We start from the raw sequence: 17,075 nt of genomic DNA, 5'->3' as shown, positions 1-17,075 counted from the left end.
AACTTGCGGAGCGGTCCTGCAGCCAGTGCCTGGGCCTCCGGATCCGGTGCGTCCGGCTGCGGGACACAGGCTCGAGTGGGAGGCCGGCGGAGGTGCGGCGCGGCCCCGGGGCCGCAGCCTTCGCAGGCGCCCGCCGCCAGCCGCGCCTTCGCAGCGTACTCCATGCATCCGGAGCCTGCCCCGCCCCCGAACAACAGCAATCCGGAGCTTCCCTTGAGCGGCGGCAGCAGCACTAGCGGCAGCCGCCGGAGCCGCCGCCGCAGCGGGGACGGGGAGCCCACGGGGGCCCCACCGCTGCCGCCGCCGCCCGCCGTCAGCTACCCGGACTGGATCGGCCAGAGTTACTCCGAGGTGATGAGCCTCAACGAGCACTCGATGCAGGCGCTGTCCTGGCGCAAGCTCTACTTGAGCCGCGCCAAGCTCAAAGCCTCCAGCCGAACCTCCGCTCTGCTCTCCGGCTTCGCCATGGTGAGCTCGGGCCTCCCTGCCCTCCTCCCCTCTTCCTGCTTCGGCCGCTCCCGCCCGCAGCCCCGACGGGGCCCACAGTTGGGAGCGGGCTGGGCGTGCCTGGGGTGAGGGGAAGAGCTGGGCTAAGCCGTCCTAGGCGCCGGAGGGGAGCCAGAGGTTGCTGAGCTGTGAGGGAGAGGCGGACGACCAGAGATAGAGATACCCAGGCGCAGGTGTTTTCAGACGGGCACCTTGTTGGCAAAGAGGTTAGGGTTACAAAGAATGTTGCTTTCATGAACTTGCTATATAAGAAGTCGGCCCTGAATGTAATCAGGGGGACAAGGAGGACGCAAAAGGTCCCGTCCACTGAGGACAGGTGTCAGGAGTTGAAGATGAGCTAGCTACCTTGTGACCGCGCCTTCCCACACACCTAAGGCTGGAAGGTGTCAAGACTTTATCAAACATTAGAGGGGATTTCCTAATACTTTCCACCTCCTGGTACTCCACTCTAATCCCCTTTTAGCCCCCACCGCATTTTCCAAGAGCCTCAGCCTAGGGGTTGACAGCCACTCCCCACCCTCAGTTTCTTCTCCAGAACTCGCCTCTGAGTCACTGGGTGTGGGGGAGGAGGGTGGGACATGTTCCCCTTGAACGGGCTCTTGCTTGATTAAGAGGTAGACATATTTTCCTCCCCTCATGTCCCAAGAAGGTGGTAAAGGAAGCCTCTGCAGGAGGCGCCCTTGGAGGCTCCAGGTTAGGCACCAAACATTAACTCTAGGAATACCTTCAGGCCTGACGTCTTGGAGTTTGCCTGGAGCTGAAGCGACATAACTATGCTATTATCTTTTGGTGACATCAGCCTGCATCAATGGGGTCGCCCCCTCCCCCCCTTTCACCAGCTCTCCTGCCTCCGGAATGAATTAGCCAAGCCTTTGGCCTTGAGGAAGGGAGTGGCTGGCACCTATGGTGTTTTCTTGGGAAGGGAGTGTGTCTGGGTCTGTCCATATCCTCAAACAAGTGGGTCCACACAGTTGTGAGCCTGAATGCTTTAGAGGCCCACTGTGCACTAAGCGGGTGTGTGTGTGTGTGTGTGTGTGTGTGTGTGTGTGTGATATAATCGACTCTTCCCAGATCTGCCTTGCTGCTTTGTGTGACCTCAGGCAAGTCTCTCTCTTTCACTCCCTGCACCTTGAATTCTTAAATGGCAGATTAAAAACTATCCTTAAAATGGACTTTAAAAAACAGAAGTTGGAGGAGCCCTTTAAAAGAGGAGAAAGATGTGGGAGGATGGGGAGGGGAACACCCATATTGAAGGGGAGGAGAGGGGTTATGGGGATGTTGGCCCGGAAACCGGGAAAGGGAATAACAATTGAAATGTAAATAAGAAATACCCAAGTTAATAAAGATGGAGAAAAAAAAAGAGGAGAAAGAGTTGGGTGTGGCCTATAATCATAGAACTTGGGAGGCAGAGGCAGGAGGATTGCCCAGGACTTCAAGACTGGCCTATTCTACACAGCTAGTCAGGTAAACAGGATTTGAGCCTAGGTCTTGCTTAGGACAACCACAGTGCTGTGATCAGTGTCTAGCCAGAGGCGGGTAGCGCCAAGCCTAGGGGAATGAGAAACAAAGCCAGAATGTGTCTTTGGAAGCTAAAGAGAAAGTTTTACACGTTATGGGGTTGGAGGGCACCATGTGTATGAGCTTCCTAGGATACTGTAAATTGTAACTTCCTAGACCCCAGGAGAGGTGAGGGTCAGACAGGGGACACTTTCCTACCTTCTTGTTCTCTGCAGAAGGTCAGTCCTCCACTGAAAAAACGTGGAGGATGTTAGAAGACTAGGGTAGCTAAAAACCTTGGGTGGGCATGGATGCATCCCTACTGTCTCTCTGGGAGTTTTGTTTGCACAGCCTGGGTGGAGGTTGCCATCCCTTAAATTCTGCAGACTGTGAAGGGTTGAGTCCCAGGATTGCCTCCATTCCTTGCAACAGTTTCGAGAGGGCAAGGAAGTACTTTGCTATGAAGCTGGACTTCTAAGAACTCTGGAGTGGACTCTGAGGTCTGATGATGCCCTGCCCCCACTGCTGACACCCAGCCCTTGAGTGAGCCTCAAGAGAGGAAGGGGTGCCTGGCCAGCCTGATGCCATGGTAACAGAGTGACAAGTTTCCTGGATAACTATTCCCTTGGCTTGTGAGTCAGCACAACCAGCTTCCTGCCCCCAGAGGGCTTCCTTCCTACAAACCTGGAAAAGTAGAGGAGTTCACATGACCTTTGTTCGCCAGGGTCAGCCAGGTTGCCTAGAATGCCAAATTCACCTGCTCGCCCATAAAGTGATGGTGAGGGAGAGTCTCCCAAAAGTCTTGGTGGAGATTGAGCCAATACGCACTTCATGATAGAAGAGTATAGGCTGGGTACCTGTAACATGTTGAGGGTAAGCGTCTCTGAGGTTAGTTTTCTCCTGTGTAGAGATGGGAGGATCCTTGACTTGAATGAGGGTTCATTACAAAGGCCTATGGGTAGCCAAGGAATTTCAGGATCTGATGATGTGTCTGGTCTGCCGGTTACACTCAGCAGATACAAAATGAAGGGAACCCGAGTCTAGGTTAAATGTGCATCTCACAGCATCCTTGGAGCCAAGAGTATCCCTCGGGCAGGTGGTAGCACTCAGGAGGCAGAGGCAGGCAGTTCTCTGTCAGTTTGAGGCCAGCCTGGTCTACAGAACAAGTTCTAAGATAGTAGCTGGAGCTACATGGAGAAACCCTATCTTAAAAAAAAAAAAAAAGAGTTTCCTTCAGAGCCCAGCTTTAGGCTGTCTGTACCTAAGGTTACCACAGCCTGGACCTGCTGCCCCTGTCCCTGTGTAGGACTACAGTGATCGTGCATGGAGGGCAAGCCGTAACAGTAGCCTAAGCAGACGGTAATTGGGAAGGTCCGCCTGGCCCAGTAAACAAAATGCTTCCCGGGACCTGGGATCAATTAGTTTTGGATTATCTTCCTCCTCAGGTTCTGCCCGCCAGTCCCCTTTTGTTCAAGGTTCCAGAGCTGGTTCAGAAGTTGGCTTAAAAGTTCTGGGGAAATGAGTTGGAAGGAAGCGTTCGAGTCATGAGACGTTATCGGGTGTTTATGACATACCCCGAGATCAGGGTGCCTGGTGATGAGGAAGAAGCTACTGTTATCTCTTGGTCCTAATCCCCAGAAGTGATCATTAATGCTGGGGTCCATGGGGCTCTTGTACTAGGCTAACAAGAGTGGAAAACGCTTCAGGAGTGTTGTGTCTTCTTCCTCCAAAAGTGGTTGTCCTGGATGAGTGACGTGACACAATGACGTCACTTGGTCGGGAAGTGGTTACAGCCCTCTGGGTGGTCCATGGGGAAGCAAGCCTCAGAGAGTGGTAAGTAAGGACATAGAGCCGGGAAGCTCTAGGGTAGCAGAATGGGAAACAGGGACAGTAGCCACCTAGCTTGGGTGCCAGTGTCAGTCCGCTTCTTCAGACTATAAAATCTGGGGGAAGTCGCTTAACCTTGAAGCTCAGTTCCCTCACCCGTAAACGACAAAGTAGTAGTCGTTGGTGCAAGGATTTGTCCGGGTTGGTATTTGCAAGTTATAATACCTGCCTAGGTATCTAGGAAGCTTGTTTACGATGGTTGCTATGGTGTGGGGGCTGCTTTTTGAAGGATAGAAGGATTGCGATTCCAACGGAGCACTGAGGATTTTGGAAGTGAGGTCCAGAGAAGAGCCTACCAAACTGGCAAGAACTGTCCCAGTCAGTCGTAGGGTCTCTAGGGAAAGATGGGGTGGGGTGGGTCTGGTATGACTGGCATCATGCTGCACACCAGGGCACTCTGGTGGCTCACACCTCCAAGCCCAGTGCTCGGGAGACAGGCAAGCAACTCTCTGTGAGTCTGAGACCAGCCTGGTCTACATAGGGAGACCTCGACTTAAACAAAAGCCCTATGGTAGAGAAATTTGAACTCTTGGGTAGGGAGCCATGGGTGATTATATAGACAGAGGCGTGACATGAATAATTTAAATGTGATGGTTAAAGTGGTTATTACATAACTCTAACTCTCACTGTGTCCAGCATGAGCCGGGAATTCTTCCTTTCATTCTTGTTTAAACCTCACCGTAGCTCTTAAAAGTCTGAGATCCACACAGGAAAACTAGGGCTCTGAAAGGCTCTGATCACCAGCTAGTAGGACTCCAGTTCTGTTAAGTCTCATGTGGCGCCTCTTCTCCTCTCCCTCCTTTTGCCAATATCCTTCCCCCACCCCCAACCCCGAGCTGGTTGATAACCAGGCCTTTGGAGTCTGCCAGATGCCCAATTCTGCATGCAAGATTTGTACGCCGGGCCGTTTATATGTGGAACTCTGCTGAATATCCCCGAGGGGGCTGGTGTCTGCTAGGCAGAGAGGCCTTTTGTGAAACTTCACAAGTGCCTGCAGCACTTTCTGGAATTCTCAGCTGGGAACGAACCGTGAGGGGACCTTGTGGTCCCTGACTGGGAAGGAGAAGCTCTTTTTAAGTAGGCTCCCCAAGGCCTGGCTCTTTTGAGCTACCCTGAGTAGAGGCTAGGCGGGTGGAAGCGGAAGATGAAGTTAAAATGTAAATCAGCTGATTTCTGGGACGAAACATCTGAGCGTCTTTTAATGTGCTTCTTGAAAGGGACATTTCAGACAGACAGGACCATGGTGTGGATGTTTTTGTTTTTTTAAAAGAGGATCTCTGTTTCTTTGAGATTGGGTTTCTCTATAGCCCAGTCCGGCAAGGAAACCTTAATCCTCCTGCCTCAGCTTTCTGTGTGCTGGATGGATAGACATACTGGACATACACCACCATGCCTGGATCAGAAGAGAGAGGGGGGAAAAAAGAAAGAAAAGAAATATGTATTTATGTATATAAATACATTTATATATTAAATTAATTTTATATAAATGTTTATATACCCCCCCTTCTTTTGAGACAGGGTCTCTCTGTGAAGCCTTGACTATCCTAGAACTCACCCTGTAGACCAGGCTAGCCTCAAACTCAGGGATCCACTTGCCTCTGCCTCCCAAGTATTGGAACCAAAGGTGTGCACCACACCTAGTGAGAAAAAAAATATTTAATTACTTTTAAGTCCATTCACGTGTCATTATACCTTTGCACAAATCTTTCTCCCTTCCCCTTAGAGGGTTCTTGTATGACTTGTTATTTAATAACCTCCTCTGGGGAGTGCAGGTCTAGCTGTAGGGCCAGCCAACTTTGTGTGTCAGGGCAGTGTGGCTTTCCAGGTAAACTATTGCACTCTGCCATTGGCCTTTGTAAGTTAGTGGGTGTGGCCAAATACAAGACCATAGTCTGAGGGCCCTCGTTGATCAACCTTTGGTCTGAACATTGGTCTCCAGGCTACTAAAAAAAAATCTTCTAGTGCCAGCCTTACTATTTTTCGTTTGTTTAGCTTTGAGACAGGATCTCACTGTGCAGGCCAGGATGGGCTCTAACTCAGATCTGCCTGCCTGTGTGCCTCCAGAGTGCTGGGCTTAAAGGCATACGCCACTACATCCAGGCCTATTGGTAGTTCTATAACTAATACATACATTCTAATAAAATATTGTGCTATAAGGGGCATACCTAAAGATAAGAAAATAGAAACGTTAAAGAAGAGACCGTGGTGGCCCAGGCCTCTGATCCCAGCAGCTGGGCATAGGAAGGCAGAGCGGGTTCCAGGACAGCCAGGGCTACACAGAAAAGTCTTGTCTTGAAAAAGCCCTCCCTGCCAAAAAAAAAAAAAAAAAAAAAAAAAAGGCGGGCATTGGGGTTTAAATCTGTCATTCCAGTTCTTGGGAGGTTGAGGCAGAAGATCAGAAGCTCAAGGTCACCCTTAGCTACACCGTAAGCATGGGGCCAGTCTGCGAACGTAAGACTCTCTCTCGAAAAAGAGAAAAAAAAAACCAGGTCTTGTTCTCCTGAACGTGCTTGACACAACAGAACAGTTCTAGGGACGCTTGGGGATTTAGCTCAGCTGTAGACCATGCACAAGGCCCCGGGTTTGAATCCCAGCACCAGAAAAAAAGGAAAGCACCAGGGTTGCACACCGGAAGCCAAGACTGGGAGACCAGGAGTTTGAAGCCTCCCTGAGCTACATTGTCAGGTCTTGTCTCCAAAACAACTAAGAACGGGTGCTGGAGACTTGGCTCGGTGGTGAGAAACCCTCCATGCTCTTATAGGGGACCTGGCTTCGAGTCCCGGCACCCACATGGCTGCTCACAGCCATCCATTATGTCCCGTTCTCAGGGTGCAACATCCTCTTCTGACCTCGGGGGCCACTAGGCGTGTTCAGGTAAGATGCACATAAAATAAGAAAGTAAAGATTAAAAAAACAAGTCACTAAATTAAAGGTGTGAAGGGAGACAGACGGGTTGAAACACCAAATGAGTCTCGGTGTCCGGACGGGGACCCCACAGTGCTCAAACCTTTACTCATTAAGGGTCAGAAATAAATGTGGCGGTGGGGATGCACGCCTTTATCCCAGCACTCAGGAGGCAAAGATGAGTGGATCTCTGTGAGTTCAAGGCCAGCCTGGTCTACATAGTGAGTTCCAGGGCAGCCAGAGCTACACAGTAGACCCTGCCTCAAAACAGTATGTGTAGACATCGGGATCTCCACCTCCAGAAAAGTGAAGGCATCTCCTCCAGTCTTTGAGAAGCCAGCTAGAGGCTCGGCACACCTCACCCTGACCCAAGTACCAAGTGGCGATCCCCCTGCACCTGCCCTCTTGGATTAAGGAAGACTGAAGACCAGTCCTTTAAGAGGGCTGGTGGCTTCTTCCCCTTATTGGCCCAGGGCGGGTTGGGTCAGTGTTTGGTTTCCCAGTGATTTCCTACAGTCTTGTCTCTTCAGAAGGGGAGGAGATAACCACCTTCCCAGGAATTCTCAATAAAAAATTTAATACTTAAACTGAAGCAGGGGGAGGGGGAGCAAGTGCAGGCTCATAAGAATAGACCGCATTGGCAGGCTTCAAGAATACGTGGTGTTTAGTGAAACTTTTGTTTGTTTCATAAAAGGGTGCACATCTATTTTTAGGAACATTTGGAGTACTGGACTGCCGTGGTCAAGAGAGTCTGTAAACCATGAGGCTGGATTCAGATCTATCTCACTAGATAGATGGTCTGCATTTGGAATGGAGTTAGCAAATCCAGACAGTCCATTGAACCCCATGTGACTGAGTCTTGAGGGGTCTACCCAAGGCTGTAGCTGTTGACTGTCTCAGAAGGGGGAACAGGAAGAGCTGGGGAGAAGAGAGCTATGTTTCCCCCTGTAATGGTTCTGGGAATTGGGCACGGCAAGGGGCGAGGAGTTCTCCAAAAAGTGTCTGGATTACCAGGATGCAGGTGTGCAGGGGGTCCATGGAGCCTAGCAGGAAAGTATAGGTGGTTGATATTCAAGTGGGGGCCACATGTCTGACCAGGAGGTCAGCTAGGCCTTGCCTTCCACAGGATCAATAATCTTTTTTTTTTTTTATTTTCCCCTCTGAGACAAGGTTTCTTTGTGTCTCCCTGGCTGTCCCGGAACTCACCAGGCTGGCCTGAATTTACTATGTAGACCAGGCTGGCCTTGAACCTGGAGACCTACCTGTCTCTGCCTCCTGAGTGTTTGAATTACAGGCGTGTGCCACCACCGCCCAGCAGGATCAATCATCTTTAGCCCCTACTTCAGACTTAAGATGCTCAGTATCTCCTTCAAGGATCTGTAGGCTGGTGTGATTTAGGGCCAGTGGTCTGACCCTTCTGTTCTGTCAGGCCCTGTACAGCCGGGTTGGTAGAGGCTTGCTGGCTGACTAGGAGCTGTTTATTTTGGGCAAAGAGTCCTGCCCCTGGCTATATTTACCTTGTGAAGCTGCATGCAATCTAATCTGATACGATCTCTCTGGAACACGGCTGGGGCCCTGGATGTCAGCTGCTAGGTTCTGCCAGGGCTCCCCTGACTTTGCTCTCCCAGTGTGCGGGACAGATCCCTGGTGGGAATCATTCTGGAAGAAGACCTTTAAATGGCTGTGAATAGTTTTCATCAGGGTTCATGATTATAACAGCCGTCCCTTACTTCTTGTTCAGAATCGGTTTTTCTTTTCTTTTTTTGCTTTGTTTTGTTTTTCTTTTTCTTTTTTTTTTTTTTAAGATTTATTTATAAGTACACTGTAGCTGTCCGGACACACCAGAAGAGGGCATCAGGTCTCATTACAGATGGTTGTGAGCCACCATGTGGTTGCTGGGAATTGAACTCAGGACCTTTGGAAGAGCAGTCAGTGCCCATAACCGCTGAGCCATCTCTCCAGCCCTGTTGTTTTTCAAGACAGGGTTTTTTTTGGTGTCGCCTTGGCTGTCCTAGAAGCCATTTTGTAGATCAGGCTAGCCTTCAGATCCTCCCGCCTCTGCCTCCTTAGTATTGGGATTAAAGGGGTGTACCACCACCATCCTGGCCAGAGTCATTTCTTGTATGCAGCCCTGTGGCACTGAACCTGGTCTTATCTGGGGCAGTGGTGCATACACCCAGCCTGTGTGGTTGGACTTCCAGGAATCGTAGATGAGGGTAATAGGGTTTCTTCCGGAGCACAGCAGCCGGTACTTCCTCTTCCGTGGAAAGCTCAGCCTTCCCTCAGCTCAGCATGTGAGGGTACCCAGACCATGTGTGCCTCAGCTGGGTTTTATGGCCCTGGTGCTGCTGGCCTGCAGAGATGCTCACTCACCCACAGGTCTTGGGTAGAGTACTTGGCTCTGATGCCCACACTGGGAGCTAGCATTGCCTCAGAAGGAGCTGTATGGCCTGCATGAGGAAGAGCGGTGCAGGCCCGAGGTTACTGTTTCTTTTCCACTTCTAGCTCCTTGTTTTCCTTTTTAACTAAGATTTATTGAGCTTCTCCAGTGGCTCAGTCTGTGCTAAACGTTTACACATCAAAACCTCATTTAACCTCAGCCACCATGTGAAAAGCCACACCCATTATACACAGGCTTTAGAGTGGCTGTGAGTCTCCCCACCCTATCCCAGAGCAGGATTAGCTACTGCGCTATAATTGATCTCATTTCTGAGACTCCGTTTCCTTATTTGAAATTGAGTAGTGAGTGAACAAGTATGTGTGTGTCTGCCTGTCTGTCTGTGTCTATGCATCTGTGGTGTGTGTGTGTGTGTGTGTGTGTGTGTGTGTGCATGCATGGAAGCCAGGCCCTCACCACACTAGGCTAGCATGTTCCTGCTGAGCAGCGACCTCTGCTCCAGTGGGAATCACTAATGAGGATCATTGTGCTGGACAGTGGTGGTGGGCATCTTTGATCCCAGCACTCAGGAGGCAGAAGCTGGAAGGCTCAAGGCCAGCCTGGTCTACACTATGAGTTCTAGGACAGCCAGCACTATATAGAGAAACCGGATCAGACAAAAAAAGGAGTCGATACTCTAAATGTATCATGTGTCTGGTCACATTTAAAGAACACTTTGTGTTCATTAACTCTCAGACTTCATAACTCTCGTAAGCAGGCCTCCCATTTTACGGATGCAAAAATTGGGATGTCAGATTTTAAATACTTGCCTAGGGGTCCGCCAGGTTTTACTTTCAGCTTGCGTTGTGGTTCTGTGGTTAAAGTTCTACGGAGGGGACAGTATGTCACTTGGAGGTCACTGGGATTCAGGGACATACACAGACCAGCCATAAACAAACCCCCAATGTAGGACCCACAGACCAGCCATGCACATTGGACTCCACTCCATTGGATAAGAGCAAGGGGACCAGGGACCGCTCCACCATGCTCTCTGGCTTGGCCTTTCTCAGGTTTCAGGTTCTGGGACAGCATGGGGTGAGGAAGTAGCCAGAGGTGCTGCTGCTGCTGCTGCTGCTGAAGGTACCCACCTTCTCCAGGTTGTGGGGGAGAGTGCGTCAGATGTGCCTTGCCTTTGCTGTCCCGTGTCCCTCACCCGCATGTTGCCGAGTTGCCCAGCTCCCTTGCCCGCATGGGCTCAGGAGAATTCTCAGGGTTGGCATTAATTAGGCCACCAGGGAATCTTAAACAACGTCAAAATTCTCATGGCACTGCCCCAAATTTACATGAACTCAAACTATTTTGTAAATTCTCAGGCCGAAGCATCCTTACTCTTGAAGGCTGTGGCAATTCTTGGGCAAAAGCCTTTTTTTTTTTCCCCTTCAGAGTTGAGGACGGAACCCAGGGCCTTGTGCTTGCTAGGCAAGTGCTCTACCACCGAGCTAAATCCCCAATCCTGACGAAAGCCCCGTTGAAATGTTCCAAAAAGTCTTAGGGATATATTAACCGGTTGTTTTAATGTAGACTCCCGTTCCTTTTCGCAGACTCTCTTCTGTCTCTAGTACCACCCGTCCATCTAACTGAGAGGGTTGGGTCTGGGCCAAAGCTCTAGAGTGAGACTTGGGATGGCTCTGGCTTGAGAGCCTGGTCTCCTGTACTATTGACCCGCTTCTCTTGAGCTGAGCCTGCCTCACGGAAGGAGGAGGGTAGGAACTGGAGAGTTTCAGGTAGACTGGGATGGGTGTGAAGGTTTTAAACAGAGCAGGGAGTGATATGACCCATTTTTACTGAGCCCCCCATGCAGCAGGTATTTGGCATGGAATAACACATCCTCCATCCAAGGCAATTACTACCATTTTGGTCTGTCCTCGAACTCATCGTGTAGCCGAGGGTGGCTTTGAACTTGTGGTCCTCTTGCTTCTCCTTTCGCAGTGCTGAGATTACAGGCGTGAGCTACCACACAGTTTCTTTCAGTGTTGGGGACTGATAGAGGGGCTTCACACATGGGCAGTAAGCATCTGTCCACCTAGGTACAGTCCCCAGCCTCCCTTAATGGTAATGTCATTGTCCCTGTTTCCTTGCTATCCTTGACCCTTGTCCAATGTCCCCAAATGCCTGCTGTTCCTGGCAGAAATCTGATGAGTCGGCTCCTTTGCATGAGGGTGATTTGCAAGACCCAAGTATACAGAGCAGGTGTCAGATCCAGATTATGCCCCCGGTGACCCCAAATCCTCAAGTCTCCAGGAACTGGGGAGCAGCCAGGGTATGTGAGCCCTGGGGCTGGAGGAGGAGATGCCTTGGGGCTTGCTGGCACCCAGCTAGCCAAGACACAGCTGACACTGGGTTGAGCCTGTCTGTTCTGAAAAGCCTCTCTCAGTTCCCTGTCGGCTGTGTACTCTGTTCTCAGAAAGGACCTGGATATGACATGGGAAGGTCTTCACTTCTCTAACCTAGTCCGTGTCCTCATCCTCAGCGTGGGACAGGAAATTGAGTCCTGTGAGGTGTGAGAGTGTGGGATTGTGGTTGGCAGTTTATTTTTGTTGGTTTTGGCTTTTCCAGACAAGGTTTCTCTGTGTAGTCCTGGCTGTCCTAGAACTTGCTCTGTAGACCTGACTGGCCTGGAACTCAGAGATCCACCTGCCTCTTCTCTTGAGTGCTGGGATTAAAGGCCTGTACCACCACTGGTTGAAAGTTGATTTGTTAAGTTTTTTTTTTGTTTTTTGTTTTTTGTTTTTTTTTGTTTTTTTTTTGGTTCTTTTTTTCGGAGCTGGGGACCGAACCCAGGGCCTTGTGCTTCCTAGGCAAGCGCTCTACCACTGAGCTAAATCCCCAACCCCAAGTTTTTTTAAAGATTTATTTATTTTATTTATAGGAGTACATTGTAGCAGTTTTCAGACACACCAGAAGAGGGCATCAGATCCCATTACAGATGGCTGTGAGCCACCATATGGTTGCTGGGAATTGAACTCAGGACCTCTGGAAGAGCAGCCAGTGCTCTTTTTTTTTTTTTTTTAAAGATTTATTTTATATATGTGGGTACACTGTCACTGTCTTTAGACACCCAGAAGAGGGCATGGGATCCCATTATAGATGGTTGTGAGCCACCATGTGGTTGCTGGGGATTGAACTCAGGACCTCTGGAAGAGCAGTCATTGCTCTTAACCGCTGAGCCATCTCTGCAGCCCCCGATTTTTAAAATTTTTAATGTCTCTTTCATTTTTCTTGGTCTAGAGAGATAGTTAAGCAGGTAAAAGGTGTCCACTGCTAAAATTGACTTTGAGTTTGCTCCCTAGGACCTACATGGTAGAAGGAAAGACCTGCCTCCCAAGGCAGAGGCAGGCAGATCTCTGAGTTCCAGGCCAGCCCGGTCTACAGAGCAAGTTCTAGGACAACCAGGGAAGGGTACACAGAGAGACCCTGCCTCGAGAAAAAAGAAATTTACAGTGTGCACAATCTACCTAACTCTACCCACCTTGACTATTCATGATTGGCAGAGGTAGTGTTCCCAAAGGTGTTTGCTGGGGCTGGAGAGATGGCTCAGAGGTTAAGAGCACTGACTGCTCTTCCAGAGGTCCTGAGTTCAAATCCCAGCAACCACATGGTGGCTCACAACCATCTGTAATGAGATCTGATGCCCTCTTCTGGTGTGTCTGAAGACAGCCACAGTGTACTCACATACATAGAATAAATAAATAAATCTTAAAAAAAAAAAGAAGAAAGGTATTTACTGTACACCAAGAACTCTCACTTGTTAAAATAATTGAGTGAATCAATGGGTCATGCCTATTTTCTATAAGGGCTGGGACACACAGATGATAGATCCATGCCTGCTCTCCTCACCGACAGAGAGGGCGGGCAAGCTTTAGCGCTCCCAGAAGCCGAGACTCAGAGGCCAGACGACCGATCTAACCGGAAGAGGACTAGGGGTTTGTGCGTGCCATTCACTTCCGCGTCCCTCCCGCCCCCCCCAGGTAGCGATGGTGGAAGTCCAGCTGGACACGGATCATGACTACCCGCCAGGGTTACTCATCGTCTTCAGCGCCTGCACCACAGTGCTGGTGGCCGTGCACCTGTTCGCCCTCATGATCAGTACCTGCATCCTGCCCAACATCGAGGCTGTGAGCAACGTCCACAACCTCAACTCCGTCAAGGAGTCGCCGCACGAGCGCATGCACCGCCACATCGAGCTGGCTTGGGCCTTCTCCACCGTCATCGGGACGCTGCTTTTCCTGGCCGAAGTCGTGCTGCTCTGCTGGGTGAAGTTCTTACCGCTCAAGAGGCAGGCGGGACAGCCAAGCCCCACCAAGCCACCCACCGAACCGGCCGTCGTCGTCGCCAACAGCAGCAACAACGGTGGCATCACCCCGGGTGAGGCGGCTGCCATCGCCTCCACTGCCATCATGGTCCCCTGTGGCCTGGTGTTTATCGTCTTTGCCGTTCACTTCTACCGCTCACTGGTCAGCCATAAGACGGACCGACAGTTCCAGGAGCTCAACGAGCTGGCCGAGTTTGCCCGCTTGCAGGACCAGCTGGACCACAGAGGGGACCATTCTCTAACACCGGGCACCCACTATGCCTAAGTCCTCACCTTCCCACTGGCCCTTTGAGGCCTTGGCCTTATGCCCTTCCCCATGACCTTGTCCTGGCCCACTCTGGAGGACGGGCTCGTGCGGGCGGCTGGCTTCACCAGGGCAGAGTGTGGAAGGAAGAGGCTTTAAAAAAAAAAAAAAAATCGCTGCACTTTGAGATTTTCTTCTTTGAGAATAAGCACTCCCTGTTCTTCCAGCTCTCCGTCCCCCTCCTGGTAGGATGTGGGGGGGTGGGGGGGTGGAATGGGGACAGTTGCTCTCTTTGTCCCTTCTCCTCCCCTGCACCAGTGCCACCCGGATGCTTCCTGTCCTGTCCTGAACCTCCTTACTACTTAGCCGTGTGTGTGTGTGTGTGTGTGTGTGTGTGTGTGTGTGTGTGTGTGCGTGTGTGCGTGCGTGTGCGTGTGTGTGCGCGCGTGCGTGTGTGAACACTCCCCCACCTGTGTGTGTATGTGTGTGTGTCTGTGTGTGTGTCTGTGTGTGTGTCTCCTCTGTGCGTGTGTGCACACGTGCACACTTGTATCTGTACAACATAACACATAAAGTATATTCATAAGGGACACCTCTTCCTCATGCCTGTGTTTGTTGGGTCTGTACGGCCTAATAGGATGTCCCAGTCAGGTGAGTCACTAAACACTTCTTAAAAATTGAGAGGAAGGGGTTTGGGGACTAAACACTAACCCTGGGATTAGTCCTACAACTCTACAAAAACTATGTTGCTGGGGATAGAACCCAGGAAACTGCCAAGGCCTCCCACTGAGTTCCACTCCAAGACCTGTAACTTCACTTGGAAAATTTCTACTCAAAAGAAACCTTCAGGGATAGTAATTAAAATGTGTACCTTGTTGTTTCTTTTGGAGGTAGTTACAGTCTACAAGGTCCCCAGAAAACATACTGAGCCACTGTTTCTAGGGGAAATTCAGTTCCTGCAAACCTCCAGTCACAATATTTTTATGTGATTAAGACATTACATTGTATTAGGTATCATTGAGTTTAAAGACTACATATTTTGCAGGGCAGGAGAGATGGCTCAGTATTTAAGAGCGTTCAGCTGCTCTTCCAGAAGACCCAGGTTTCATACCTAATATCCCAGTTGCAGCCCACAAGCATCTGTAACGTCAGATCCAGGCGATCCAATGGCTTCTGGCCTGGCCTTCATGGGTCCTGGGAAGGCATGTGGTTTGCAGACATGGTCAGGACTTTTTTTTCTTCTTCTTTTTTTTGTTTGTTTTTCAAGACAGGGTTTCTCTGTGTAGTTCTGTCTGTCTTGGAACTTACTCTGTAGACCAGGCTGGCCTCAGACTTACACAGAATCCACTCCCAAGTGCTAAGATGAAAGGCGTGGGGGGTTGGGGATTTAGCTCAGTGGTAGAGCGCTTGCCTAGGAAGCGCAAGGCCCTGGGTTCGGTCCCCAGCTCCGAAAAAAAGAACCAAAAAAAAAAAAAAAAAAAAGAAAGGCGTGGGCCACCACCACCTGGCCACATTAATTTTTTTTCTTTTTTAAGAATGCTATAGTAGGGCTGGAGAGGTGGCTCAGTGGTTAAGAACATGTATTGCTAAGGTCAGTTTTGAGTGCCCGAATCAGGCAACCCAAAACTGTCCATAACTCCAGTTCCAGGGCATCCATTGGCCCTCTTCTGGCATCCGAGGGTACTGCACACATGTGGCGTACAAACATATTCATACATACATACACACACACACTCCTTTTTAGAATAACTTGAGATCAGAGAGAGAGAGCTCAGTGGTTAAGAGCACTTGCTGCTTTTCGAGAAGACCTGAATTCAGTTTCCAGTGTCCACATAGGGCAGCCAACAATTTTAACTTCAAGGGACCTGACTGCCTTTTCTGGCTTCACTGGGCACCAGCACACCCATTGACGTATGCTCACACCAACACACAGATAATCCTTGTTAGCTCAAACCAAGGATATTGCCTTACATAGAGCCACAACTCCTGAGAATAGGATTTTATGTAGCCCAGGCTAGCCTTGGTCTTTCAGGAACATCCACATCCCACATGTTGGAGTTAACAGTGGTGCTACGTGTTCTCTTTATTGGGTGCCAGTAGTTGAATCAAGGGCTACTTCTATGCTAGGCAAAGGGATTTGTGCTGTCTAAATCACTAGAAAGTGGATATTGCAGTTCCTACCTGATAACTCATGTTCGTTTTCCTACTCACCCTGGGAACACCCCTTATAAGCCATCCCTCTCCTCCATTGGTAGTAATGAGTTGGCACTTACTACTTTAATTTGGAACACTTTGCATGGCTTTTGTCTTTTCAAATACCAACCTTTGGAGATTTTATTGAGATAGCCGAATGTAGCCCAGGCTAGCCTCAGACTTGCTATGTAGTAGAGGATTACCTTGAACTACTAAGATCCCCCCCAACTCCCAAGTTCTGGGCTTACAGGTACACACAGCCACACCAAGTGTCTCGAAGAACTAGGGAACAAACTCAGAGCCACCTGAACACTGCTGAGGGTCTCTAGGAACTGAGCTACCGTTCCCACCTCCTCATTAACGTTTCTGAAAATGTGTATTTGTGAGTGTCTGCACGTATGTGTGTGTATCACGTGCATGTATGCTCAGTGCCTCTGATGGCCAGAAGAGGCTGTCCCATCCCCTGAGAACTGGACACAGGTAGTTGTCAGCTACCATGGGTGGTAGGGTCTTCTGTGGGGTCAACCAGTGCTTTATCCCTGAGAACCATCTGTCCAGCCCAGATATTAATTTGTTTTGTTTTGTTTTTGTTGTTTTCCTGAAGCAGTGAAACCTATGGTTTTACAGAGTGCCTTATAGTTGAGGTCTTTTTTTCATGGTTATAATCAGATTGTGCATTTCGGCATGAATATCCCAGGAGGAACAACAAAGTAGGACTAGTTAGCCGTTGTGTGTGTGTGTGTGTGCGTGTGCGCGCGCGCGCATGTGCGTGTGTGCTGCAGTGTTCTTTCCACCCTCCCCATTCCTCTCAGAATGCACGGTCATCACTGTGCAGCAAAACAAAGTTATCGCTCAAGAAAGTTAAGGTAGCAGATCTCGGAGATGTTACTTCATCGTGGAGAGGGAATGGGGGTAGATCCATGTCATGGCAGCCAAGAGTCAAACATGGGGATGTGGGAAGTAACCCTAGCAAGATACGGTGCCCTCCCCGTCAAGCCCTGCCCCCCAGGTATCATCACCTCCCAATAACGCTGTCCTGTGAGCCACAGAGGAATGAGTCCCTGCCATTGATTAGGTCAGAGGCCTTGTGAGCT

General features: G+C 50.0%; 1 protein-coding gene and 1 long non-coding RNA gene across 3 annotated transcripts; one reads left to right on the top strand and one right to left on the bottom strand.

Moving 5' to 3' along the window:
• Window positions 1-77: 77 nt before the first annotated feature.
• On the top strand, window positions 78-13,969 carry Orai1 (ORAI calcium release-activated calcium modulator 1). The gene is made up of 2 exons (NM_001013982.1): window positions 78-468; window positions 13,201-13,969. Exons 1-2 carry the CDS (start codon window positions 163-165, stop codon window positions 13,807-13,809), a joined length of 915 nt encoding a protein of 304 aa, NP_001014004.1. The 5' UTR covers window positions 78-162; the 3' UTR covers window positions 13,810-13,969.
• On the bottom strand, window positions 5,062-10,528 carry LOC134481296 (uncharacterized). Of its 2 annotated transcripts, XR_010056769.1 has the most exons (3): window positions 8,058-8,554; window positions 5,447-5,528; window positions 5,062-5,284 (listed from the first exon to the last, which is right to left on the bottom strand). It is a non-coding gene; the product is annotated as an uncharacterized LOC134481296 (long non-coding RNA). The 2 variants fall into 2 exon arrangements; XR_010056768.1 differs by having other exon boundaries at window positions 5,447-10,528.
• Window positions 13,970-17,075: the final 3,106 nt, after the last annotated feature.

Source organism: Rattus norvegicus, chromosome 12 (genome assembly GCF_036323735.1).
Source record: "Rattus norvegicus strain BN/NHsdMcwi chromosome 12, GRCr8, whole genome shotgun sequence".
Classification (NCBI taxonomy): domain Eukaryota; kingdom Metazoa; phylum Chordata; class Mammalia; order Rodentia; family Muridae; genus Rattus; species Rattus norvegicus.
This window is presented reverse-complemented; position numbering and strand designations above follow the sequence as displayed.